General features: G+C 36.3%; 1 protein-coding gene across 3 annotated transcripts in view; it reads left to right on the forward strand.

Annotated features, from left to right (window-relative positions):
- The window catches only part of LOC6563299 (tyrosine-protein kinase Fer), a 36,970-nt gene that overhangs the window by 18,636 nt on the left and 6,297 nt on the right, over window positions 1–12,037 (forward strand). For all 3 annotated transcript variants that reach the window (XM_001989842.3, XM_032736817.2, XM_032736818.2), the window contains exons 4-7: window positions 10,673–10,769; window positions 10,832–11,168; window positions 11,382–11,660; window positions 11,734–11,911. In XM_001989842.3, coding sequence (XP_001989878.1) covers window positions 10,673–10,769; window positions 10,832–11,168; window positions 11,382–11,660; window positions 11,734–11,911 — 891 coding nt within the window. The remainder of the gene's footprint in view (window positions 1–10,672; window positions 10,770–10,831; window positions 11,169–11,381; window positions 11,661–11,733; window positions 11,912–12,037) is intronic.

The following is a 12,037-nucleotide window of genomic DNA, read 5'->3' on the forward strand; positions in this document are numbered from 1 at the left end:
CTTAATAAACGTCCTACTCTTTATTAACCATAGTATTAAAATTCTTTATTGACGTTCTTGCTGTCAGTTGCCAGTTGCTTTGTTTATGTATTTGTTCCGGTTTTTTTTTCTTATGTTTTGTGTTTGCAATTTAGTTTTTTTGGCATGCCTCTATATTGTTATTTATGTACTTTGCTGTTTACACACAAATTTCGACAAAATAATGGCAGACAGGGAAGGGTGATAAAGACGGAGACCAACCTATGGCAAACCATATGGCATTGAACTTTGACAACATTGGACGATGTCAACACTCTCAAATTACCGCAGAGCATTGTGTGTTTTGGTCAAGGCAATTGCGATTGCGAGAATCGGAGTGACAAAGTGCCACTAGAAACTGTGGCAGAGCTAAACACCAAGCAAGAGACAAGCAATTTGTAGCTATGATATATACATGAATAACTGTGATTATTTATGGCCAGAGACAATAAACTTGTTGTGTCAATGGCCAACAATAAGCATCAATGGTCAGTATTCAGCGTTCGGTGCGGTAAGCGTCATGGTGAAATACGTGCAAAAAAAAAAATTTAGAAAAAATGTTGAACGGTTTTTTATTTTCTATTTTGGTAAGGTCAACAATATGGATTTTTTTATTTTACTTTGTTGTCGACTGGAATTTTGGGGTGGCTTTTCCATGGGTAAAACGGGCGCAATGCATCAAAGTGAAGCTGATTGTCAGCTGAACTTGTTTGCTGGCGGATTTTGTGTATGTGTATGTGTGAAGCACAGCTCTAAATCCACATCCGTGTCGACAGAAAGTGGAGCAATCTGACAAAAAAATATATTAAAAAAACCTGAACGTCTTCATGTTTAGTATTTCTGGTTCTTGGTTAGGTGGCTTGGCTGAATTTCTTGTTTTTCGTTTGCGCTGCGTTGCGATTGCGGTTGTCTTTGCACTCGCAACTGTTTAATTGAAGTGATTTGCAGTCAATTATTGCGAAAGAGAAATTCTAAAAAGCTACACTAACTTTCGACCGTGAAAGTAGCGCGACTTACGAATCTTCACACTCGGCTCTCTAATGTCCACTTTACACACATCTAATAATAAGTGCTCGAAAGTCTTTGCACCTATTACTAGCATCCAGCTGGCCAATCTAATGATTATTGCCAAGTATTCGAAGCAAATTGGCTGCTAAATGGGTGACGCCTACTGAAAATACTCGTATCTCTTAACTGTCATCTAAATGAGGTAAATTGCTAAATGCGATTAGCTACAGTTAACAATATTAGCTTTCGATTTCCCTATTTGCAATTTGTGTAATTGTTGCCAGCGATTTTATTTCGATTTGCCTTAATTGCGTCGCAAAGTGGAGCAATTGTCTTCGAATCAGAAATTTGCGCAAGCTGTTTTATGCTAATAATAACAAGATACGCACATGATGACGTCAAATGCAAAGATATTAACTGACAACTGCACGACTGATAAAACCGGTTCGTGCGCACTACCCTCGAAAGGTTCCTTTTCACTCGCTCTCGCTGAGATACTTACTTACTTGCTCGTTATCCATAAATATGTACATTAGGGTGGAGTAAAATAATACGTTTTCTTTAAACTCGGGTTTTCCTGTATCAATAAATAACTAGATCAAAGTGATTCTTTCTAAGAGCACATTATCAACTACTACAGCTAATTACAATATATAGTTTCATACATAAATATGTTTAATTGTATCATGTATATACATATATCGATACGTAAGTGGATGAGAACAAAATTATAATTTTCAAAAGAAATATCTTCAGCTGGCGAAGTAGAATTGATCTTTTTAATATTATAGTTTACAACTGCTAATAATTGCTTATTTTATCTGATTTAAAAATAAAAGCCATCAAACCTTTTTTTCTGAGAAAGCTATGCTTTGTAATTGATTTTATTTATAAGAACACATTAGGGTGGAGCGAAATAATACATTTTTTACTCTGTTTTTCCGGTATTATTAATCGATTAACCACAGACTTAAGTTAATAAGTGCAATCTTTTTAATATATTTTTAAATAAAAATATAAATGACAGCTATAAATAAATAGTTTTTTAATATACTACTTATATCAACATCCAAAGCTAAAAATATAGATATTTTTAATTAGATTTTTGTGGAGAAATGATATAATGTTGTAAGTGGTATTTTCCGTAATAATTTTTGTTTTATTAGATTAAAGAAATTAATTTTTCCTTATAATAAATTAAGTAGCTTTTTCGTGAACCATTTGAAATAATTTTAATTTTTAGCACACATGCTGTTACTTTTATATGACAACGTGTTGACAATACCACCCTAACGTACATGATCTGCATATATATAGTACATATTTTGTATGTACATTTAAATACACATGAAATGCTTGCAAAAGCTCGGATGACTTGTCGTTAAAAGTAAGCACAATCTGAAATGATGCGACAGAGTTGATCGCCCTCTGGCAGACTGGTACGAAAGATGCCGAAACGACAACAACAATAATAATAAGAGCAGCGAGAAGAACAGCGGTAACAGGGTCATAAACAATAAACAATTAAAATAAGTGACAGACCATGTATACTACTATGTAGCAAGAGCAGCAACAACATCGACTGTGGAGTCGCCACGATTTGTATCTGGTGTGAAATGTTTTGACTCTTTTAAATGCTTCTACACATTTTTACAAAATTAAGTTACCGCAGCCAAAACTACAAAAACATTGTTTCTATGTGTGTGTTTGTGTAGTTGGTCCATTGTCGTGGTTAGATCTTCCAACAGTCGTCAGTTTGCGGAGGTGGCGCTTATGGACATGATCACCAGTTTGGTTAATGATTCAAGAAAATACCCAAAAAGAACTGGAACGCAGTTTACTAATTGATTTAAGAAAAAAAATAAATAAATGAGACTGAGATTGAGATTGAGATCAAAGTATATAATTAAATTAAATTAACATAAATTTATTATGCAGCAATTAAGTTTCTGAATATATCTGTACCAACAATTACAATTTCACCTTAATCGAGCCCTCAGCTCAATATATATATTATTAATATACATGTTTATGAATTCGCCATTTAAGATGGTAATTTGATTTTTATTTTTGTAGTGCATATTGGAATTTAATCAAAAATATTTTCACACACATATCTATATAATTTGTTAGTGTGTGGATGTAAATATGTATTTGTAGCTACTTAACTACTCTTCATCATATAAACCCCTCAGTTAGCATGAACCCGGGCTGTGATCTTGCACCAGTTCTAATTGAAGATGGTCCTCAGCAGGTCAGAAAACACACACACATATTCACAAAATTAGAGACTTTCACACACACACACAATGGCATACGTGGAAAGCGCGTTAAAATGTTTTCTAACATTTCATTAAACAAATCCCTTTACCATTGCCGTTGTCTGTCATTTGCCATTGGTTGCCAGCGTTATGTACACTGAGAAAAAATAATTGAATTAATGAATGACGAAGATACTTTGTTGCTAAGGGCCAATACAATGTCAATATTAGGAATTAGAAACAAATATCTTTATTTTTCGCATTTAAAATATTTTCCAATTATTTTGAGGACATCTGCATTTGCTTCTGTAAAGAATATTTTCGTAAAAAGTATAAATAAATAACATATTTAATAATTCAATGATTTCGTAAATTTGAAAATGATTTGTAGACGCTTGCATGTTACGCTTAGAACGATTCTGTGCCGTGTTTTATTCCCAGTGTAACTTTTACCAAACATACACTCTCACATACAAACATATAACAACATGAACCACGGCACAATAAAAACAAAAACAAGAACTACAACAACAAAAACAACTTGGCCGGTACGCTTGGCTTTATCTCATAATAATCTACGCGCATGTGCGGCATATCTTTTCAGTCAATTTCAAGTACATTTTACCTTTTTTGTTTTGTGCCACCGCTGTCGCCTGTTGATGGCTGGAGCTAGAGTTCGAGTTCGTTTCAGAGTTGGAGCTGGAGTAAAATTGAGTTGAGCAAACAGCTAGCAGCAGCAGCTACAACAGAAGGAGTAGAGTCAACGGCAATGGCAACGGCAACGGCAAAGGCTTTGGCTACGGTAACGACAACAAGCGCAGGCAACGTTTGTCGGTCAAAATCAAAATCAGCCCCAGCCTTTGTTCCTCCAATTCCGAGAATCGTGGACCAGTTATGAAACAAGTCTGCAACATGCACACACAAGCACACACAAACACACACACATACACACACACAGACGTACACAAACAAGATAAAGAGAGAGCGAGATAGAAATAGAAGGATAGCGTGCGCTGAAAAACAATAAAGAACCAAACCAGAGCCCGGCAACTGCCCAAAGCAATGGGCAATGGGTCTGGGTTCTGCGATCTGGGTTTCGACTTGCGCCAGGGCCAGTTTCGGTCTCGTCTCGTCTCGTTAGCTGCATGCGCATGCACAGCGCAAAATACTTTATGCTCTTGCTGGTTACTTCAGCTGCGTCTTCGCGCTTTGTCTGTGTACCTGCCATTTAGCTGTTAGTCTGCGCTACTGCGCACAGTGGCGCCACTGCATAAAAAGAGTTACTAATATTAAATAAAATATCTTTAGATAAGATTTGTTGCATTCTATATAGCTAAGAAATTACAATTTTTTAATTTTATATACTCAGAAAACAATTCTAGAAATATTTTTCTAAAAAATTGAATATTAATGAATTATCTAAATTTATTAAGAAAAAGGAAGACTTTCTATTTTTTTTCTGAACACATCTGCACATTTCCTGGAAATTTTGGAGCGGATTGAATTCTGTAAAATTATCTTAGCCCATGGGTTCAGAGACTTGTCTAAATATTTTTTCTCTCTTGGTAACGTTGTACTTTACTAAAAGAGCTTAACAAATTTTGGTCTGATATGTTTTTTTCTGAATATCCAAAATCCTTGCAATAATTACTACTAATAGAATTTGTGTCTTTAGTATTCTATTTAATTTTATATTTTTAAAATTGTAGACTGTTTTCACTAAATAAATGAAATGCTTATTATTTATTTCTGTACCTAGGCTCTAAATTCTTTTCTGTTTAATTTTCATTTAATTTGTCGTAAGCTACAATCCTTGTAACGAAATAAGTCGAATGGCCCCACTGTGCACCGCGTCGACCAGTTGCACTCGGTGTACACCGCACTGCGACTGCAACTTAATTTCTTGCAGCCGCGACGCAAGTACTCCATCATGTTTGGGGCGCAGTAAAAATAAATGAACAAAGCCAGTCAGCTAGCAGCCGGGCCAACACTTCCCGACTTCTCTAGCTACCCGATATGGGTTTTAATAACTTGGCCAAGAACAGCGCTGTGCGCTCTCATGACATCAAATGCACAGATGTACAGTCTGTGGATCAAGATCAGTCATCATTTGCTCCATAAATCATTTAGAAACAGAAATGAATATATGTGTATGAAAATGTTAATACTCTCTAACTACAGAAGTAAAGTAGCTTTTTTGAGGACCTCAACTAAAAGACAACAAACTGCTGCAGTTAAACCAAGATTATCTCATCTCTTTGTTCGACTGTGCTCTTGGGGACTATCTAAAATTTGATAATAGTAAATTAATGCCAACTTAAATTCGAGCTTGATTTATTTATTACTATTGTGGTTTATTGTTCGAATAAGAAATAGATTTGCATTTAACAAAATGAGAAGTGAATGGAAAGCCAACAATCCAAAATAAACCAAAAATATATTCTTAAGTCTAGAATGAACAAGTTCATTGTCTTCGAATCGTTGATTCTTATTCATAGGAAAACATTCTAGATATTAAATTGTAGTTACTATTCGATATTAAAAATGTTGCAATCTACTATAAAAAATGTTTAAATACATGGAATACTTGCATTCTTTATGGAATACTTTCTTTTCAACACATTGATAATTCGCTTTTTATTTATTTCGAATGAAGAAACAGCAATGTATTTCATTATGATAATTTGTTTACATCCCAATACATGGGAACGAAAGACATTAAATTTGAAGATGCTTGGCTACTTTTTATGGCCACTTTAAGGGTATGTTTTCTTTTTTCTGTTTTCTGTTTTTTTTTTCATTAAGTTTTATGCTCTGCTCGGCTCTTGAAATTTATGTGAGACGTTCGTTTTAATCTGCTTGGCGAATTACTGGCAAGAGCTGAGCTGAGTTGCCTGTATGCCTGTATGCTATGCAAAACAAGTTGCCACCGACACGTAGGTGGCTTTTGGATACTGAAAAGTGGTTCAACAGCCTCATCTCCTGAGCCTGCAAATTAAGATCTTCCTGCCAGCTTGCGGCTGCGCCTTTTGCGTTCTGCCCTAAAACTAAAGACTCAAGCAACAAACTCGTTGTGTTGGCCAGTCCCCAAAAAAAAAAAAAAACATAAAAATCATTGGTTTACCGCTGACGTACACACTTTCACTTGAGTGGATAATGTAGCTCGATTTGGCATTCTATTCTTCTGTCAGCTTTTAATATTCGACGGAAATAGAAAGTAGTGCCTGACACAAACTTATGCAAACATTTTTTTGCATTTATTTACACGCAAATATTGCCTGGAATTGTATCGAAATGTGAAATGGCTATTTAAATGAGTTCGCTTGGCATTTGTTTGGTTTGTGGATCGAAAGTATTTTGCTTATTAAATATTCGCAAATGGTAATTGAATGAATTGGAATGAATGTTTCTCAATTTGAATGATGCATGATGATCCAAAAAAAAAAGGCATACCAACAAAAAGAGGCCGCAATGCGCTTACAGTTGTGTCCATTGTGTTGTTTATAAGCCTGGTAACCGAGCAGCGCAGGGCGGCAAAGTTCATTGACCAGCACTTAGCCCAGACACGAACCACAACGTTCAACTGCGAGTTGTGTTGTGTCTTGTTTGTGTGTGTGTGTGTGTGTTGACCAATGTTCATAAATTTGCATAACTTGCAATTGCTAGCTAAATGCCCATATTTAAGACGCCTTAATATTTCATAAGAGAGACTCGTCATTATTATTGTTATCATTATGATTATGATTATTATTATTATTGGTGCTGTCAACGCTTATGCAACTTGACTCTAGGCACCGCCTGGCGCTTAACTATGGAAAATGCCACACAATCAGTTGCATTGATTTCCCAAAGACTCGAATTGTGGACCACGTATACAACAAATACCACAACAAAAGGAAAATCGTTGGACCACATTATTGCTGTTGTTGTTGTTATTGTTATTGCTGTCACAGCTGCTCCACCATTTCTTATTCAAATTGTAAGCCAAGAAAAAGTCTCACGCGCTGCCCTCGTCATAAAAGATACAAAAGTGCCGAAACAGACAAAAATCAGCTCCGTTGCCTCCAACCACGAGTGTGGCTCAGATTTAAGTTTGCTATTGTGGTTGTTATCACATTTTTTTTTCTTGTGCTTTGCTGTTCGGGTATTTTTTATTACGTCACGACTCTGCAATACATTTGACAAATTTATTTTTATTAACGGCAATTTCTTCGAAAGTGTAGACATGAATTGAATTTCGCTTGATTGAGTTGTTTTTTAAGTGCCTCCCCTTGTTAGACGACTATTGTTGTTGCTATTGGTTGGGGGGGTTTTATTTACGCTGAAGGAATATCTACTGTGCTAATAGACCAATAACTAATTTTAATGTATTGTGTTATGTATGTACGTACATTTGATAGCACGTGCAGCTGATTGATATGCATATAAAATAATAAAAAATAAGTTATTTATATTCATCTTAAAGATGTTCGCGATATAAATTGAAAAGCTGAAAATATGCAATAAAGAATACAAAATAATACAATTTCTCATACATATTCCGATTGAATAGCAGACGAATGAGAATAGTTTTTACTTGACCTATTCTTCGACAACGATCTTCAGTATTTAAATATATTGTCATTCATAAAATAATGTTTGGCTTACACTAAGAGAGTAATGTTTAATATCTATCTGCTTGAGTCTACAGGAGACCTTAAAGCATATAACTAAACAGACAATGTAACAAAATGTGTGTTTTAGACATAATTGGATATATGCATACATTTATAAGTATTTCGTTATCAGTTTGTATATTGCAAGTAAATTATATATTTTATTACGTGAGGGTATATCCACGTATATCATATTCGACCAAAGCATTTCTACTTGCTTGTCATTTCATTTGCAATATAAACAATAACAGCTTTTGCCAATGCTTTCATATATTGCTTTCGACGCAAAGAAAAACAACAACAAAAAGAACAACAAATCAAAAATAAAAACAAAACCCCAAAAGAAAAAATCAGCAGAGGGAACAGAAAACCGAATTGAGCTTATTAATGCAAAACGTGGCACTTGGCACAAGTTGTCACAGTTTCCATTAGGTCATCGCCGCATTTGCATATGTTCGCAGAATCAAAAATGTTTATGCCATGCGTTGTATCAGGCAAGAATACTGAATACACTGAATAGCTGTAGAGAGCCAGTATAAATTGCAAAACTGGGAACAACTGGACACTGGGCAACAGCCAAGATGACCAATTAAGCCCGATTGTGTGAGAAAAGCAAAGAAAGTTGTGCAGGTGCCGCAGCTGAGCTGCCCAGCGGCAACTTTCCTTGTCAGAATTCACAGCGAAGACGCAGGAAAATTGGCAATCATTTGTAAACAATGTGCGAGCCGAATCGTGGCTCATGGCTCATGGCTCATGGCAGTGGGTGCGGCAGCGGCAGCGGCAGCGGGTTGAGGGGCGCGGCTGGCCCGTATATACATATGTATCTATTGACTGCTCAGCATGGTCAGAAAAATAAAAGAAATATGCGCCGCGTGACCCACTTTCAAGTTGTGTTTTGTATCTACTTATTTTTTTTTTGGTCTGTTTGTTTGTTTATTCCACGTCGTTCCTCGTTTCTCGTGTCTGAGTCTCTTTCTAAGCAACAACAAGTTTTGAGGCAAATTAGCCGCCAACAGCTGCAAGAATTATCGACAGCGCTCATTGAAAGTTGATTAACCACTTGCCAACTACTTGTGGTCAGAACTTTGAGAATACTTAACTACTAAATGCTCTCTCTCTCTCTCTCTCTCTTATATAATCAAACAATGTTTGGCAATGATAACAGAAAAAGTGTTTTTCTTTCTTATTTTTTGAAAAACAATTCAAACTTTCAATGACAGATGCATATATAAATATATACAAATGATACAGATGCGGATCCAAATAGCCATCAAAATGGGTTAACAATTTGTTCGCACTTTTGTGCAATATACTTGATTTTTGTCTATTGTATTTTTAGTAGCATTTATAATTTTTGCCGAATTTCAATTTGAATTGCATTGCTAATCAATGTGAATTGTTTTGTGTGTGTTTGACTATTTTGAAAGTCATTTATAGCTAAAACTGACTCTTCAATTTATCTTTGTTGTCTGTCGCATCCAGTGCCAAAGTCCAAAAATATGTCTGTCATTAGCATATTGAACCATCAGATACCCTACATAAAAATATAATTAAAATTAAAATTGGGAATATAGTTATTTTAAACTATTTGAATAAAAGCCCCATTAAGCATATCAAAGTTTAATTTACATTTTGAAATTCCCCTTCTTATGCTTATTAAGGGGTATATTTTGTGAACTCAGGTGGCTGCTTTGGCTGCGTGCAATGTTGCGAGCTGTTGGCTTATGGCACGATATCAAAGTGACTAAGCAACTTTGTGGCAGCAACACTGCTGCAGCTGTGTGTTGCCAGTGGATATGGATATGTGGATATGTGTGGATGTAGAATAACTGCACTTTTGTTGCCATTAGTTTAGCAACAATGATATTGAGTTTGTTGACAATGCTAACGGATGTTGGCTCAGCTGCATGTTGCAGTCATTTGTCCTTTTGGCCATTCACTTTACTTATCCATCATTTGCACGAGAGAGAGAGAGAGAGAGAGAGCGAGATAGAGAGAAAGAAATAGACCTTCGTGAGAAAATGTGTGAAGAAAACCCAGCAAACAGCCGCTATTTCCGCATTTGCACACAATGCGTACGTTGAAAGGCAAAACGCAGTCAAGGGCCAAGCTCAGTTCATGGTAACATGTAATTGGCCTAGGTCATGAGAAAATGGATCAATGGCGCAGCCAGACAGTAACTTGATTTTTTTTTTGTTCAAGTATTTTAGAAAGTAAATACGAAACCTACATCGAGCGAGAGTTAAATGATCTCCAAGCAAGTATAAGGTCCGATGATATCAGTAAATCTAAAGCCTGATTCAATACTTGAACAGCGTTTAAAACTGGGTCTGCTGTCTTTAAAAAAAAACTGCTGCATTGAATATAAATAATTTACGATTTCACATTTTCACTTAAAAAAATTTTGTTACATTTTATTAAATATAATAAATAATGAAAAAATTAATTCAATCTAATTTATTTGTACAATAAACAAATACTTTTAAAATTTAATACAAATATTTTTGAAAAAAAAAAGAAAACTTTTATTGTGTTTTTCAAAAAAATGTTTGTTTTTTAATTATAAACACAAAATATGAATATTTGTAGGATGTTTTTATATATTTACATAAAACTGTAAAAATAGCTCTTGATTATATTATTATCTAACAATAATATTTAAAGAAATCACATATACAACAATTTGAGATCCAATAACTAATAATTTGTTTCTTTTCTTATGCATTGCAGTTGACAGACGAAGTTGTGCGTAAGAAGGGCGAATACCAAAAACATTTGGAGGGCTACAAGGCGTTGCGCACGCGCTTCGAAGAGCACTACATAAAAGGTGAGTGCCCCCATTGGCACAGTGGTGTATCAGTTCACTAATGAATCAATTGCCCCCTTTAGCACCCAGCCGAAGTGGTCGCAAACTGGACGATGTTCGAGATAAATACCAGAAGGCCTGTCGTAAATTGCATCTCACACACAACGAGTACGTGCTGTCTATCACGGAGGCCATTGAGGTGGAGAAAGATTTCCGCACTGTGCTGCTGCCGGGTTTGCTTGAGCATCAGCAGTCGGTGCAGGAGAGCTTCATACTCTTGTGGCGCAACATACTCTTGGAGGCGGCACAACATGGCGATCTGACTGCCGACAAATTCAAAGAGATACAGAAACGCATCGATACTGTGATAGGCGGCATTAACCCAGCTGAGGAATATGGCGAGTTTACAGAGAAACACAAGTAAGCAGTATACACAGTGAACAATTATAGTTTAGTTAAGTAAGTAAAATATTTGTAGTTTGTCCAGTAGTTGATCGAGTCTATATATATTTAAATCAATATCAATAGTAATTTGACTCCAGTGTACAAAATTTGGCGTGCCTAAAATGGCCGATATTTCTGAATTTTGTTTTTGTGTACCACTTTTATAAATTATTTCATTTGAACTTGTAGAACTTCACCCGCAACGCCGCTACTCTTCCAATTCGATGAGACACTCATTGAGGATATACCCGGCAAGCTGACCGCCAGCACCTTGACCGTGGACAATCTGACAGTGGACTGGCTGCGCACACGTCTGCTGGAGCTGGAGTCCGCCGTGAAGGAGTGCCAGGAGCGACAGCTGAAGATGATCGAGCATGTGAACGGTGGATCACCTGTTGCGAATGGAAGCATCATATCCAATGGCAGTGGGACATCCAATGGCATACAGTCCAACAAAGATAGTCAGAAGTGTGTAGCTAAAAACCCTATATCTTATACCAAATTTATTAATCATCTCTCTTTCGCCCTTTCTCCCAATCAGTCGGCAATCGAAGGACCTCAATGCGATGCGGTGTCAGGAGAAACAGAAACAGAAACTTGTCGATATGATCAAGTGTGCACTGAACGAGGTCGGCTGTGAGGAGCTGCCCTCGGGCTGCGATGATCATCTGTCGCTGGAGCAGAACTTCATTGAGCATGGCTTCAACAATGACCAGCAGGTAGGTGCCAGTTAGTAATCCGTGGGCATTGGTTAGCCATAAGTCGTAGTGAGGTTGTGGGTCACCATTAAATATGAACTAATACTACATTGAACTATGTATTTCTATTCTACTGGATGCCGCTCC

Source organism: Drosophila grimshawi, unplaced genomic scaffold (assembly GCF_018153295.1).
Source record: "Drosophila grimshawi isolate 15287-2541.00 unplaced genomic scaffold, ASM1815329v1 contig_311, whole genome shotgun sequence".
Taxonomy (NCBI): domain Eukaryota; kingdom Metazoa; phylum Arthropoda; class Insecta; order Diptera; family Drosophilidae; genus Drosophila; species Drosophila grimshawi.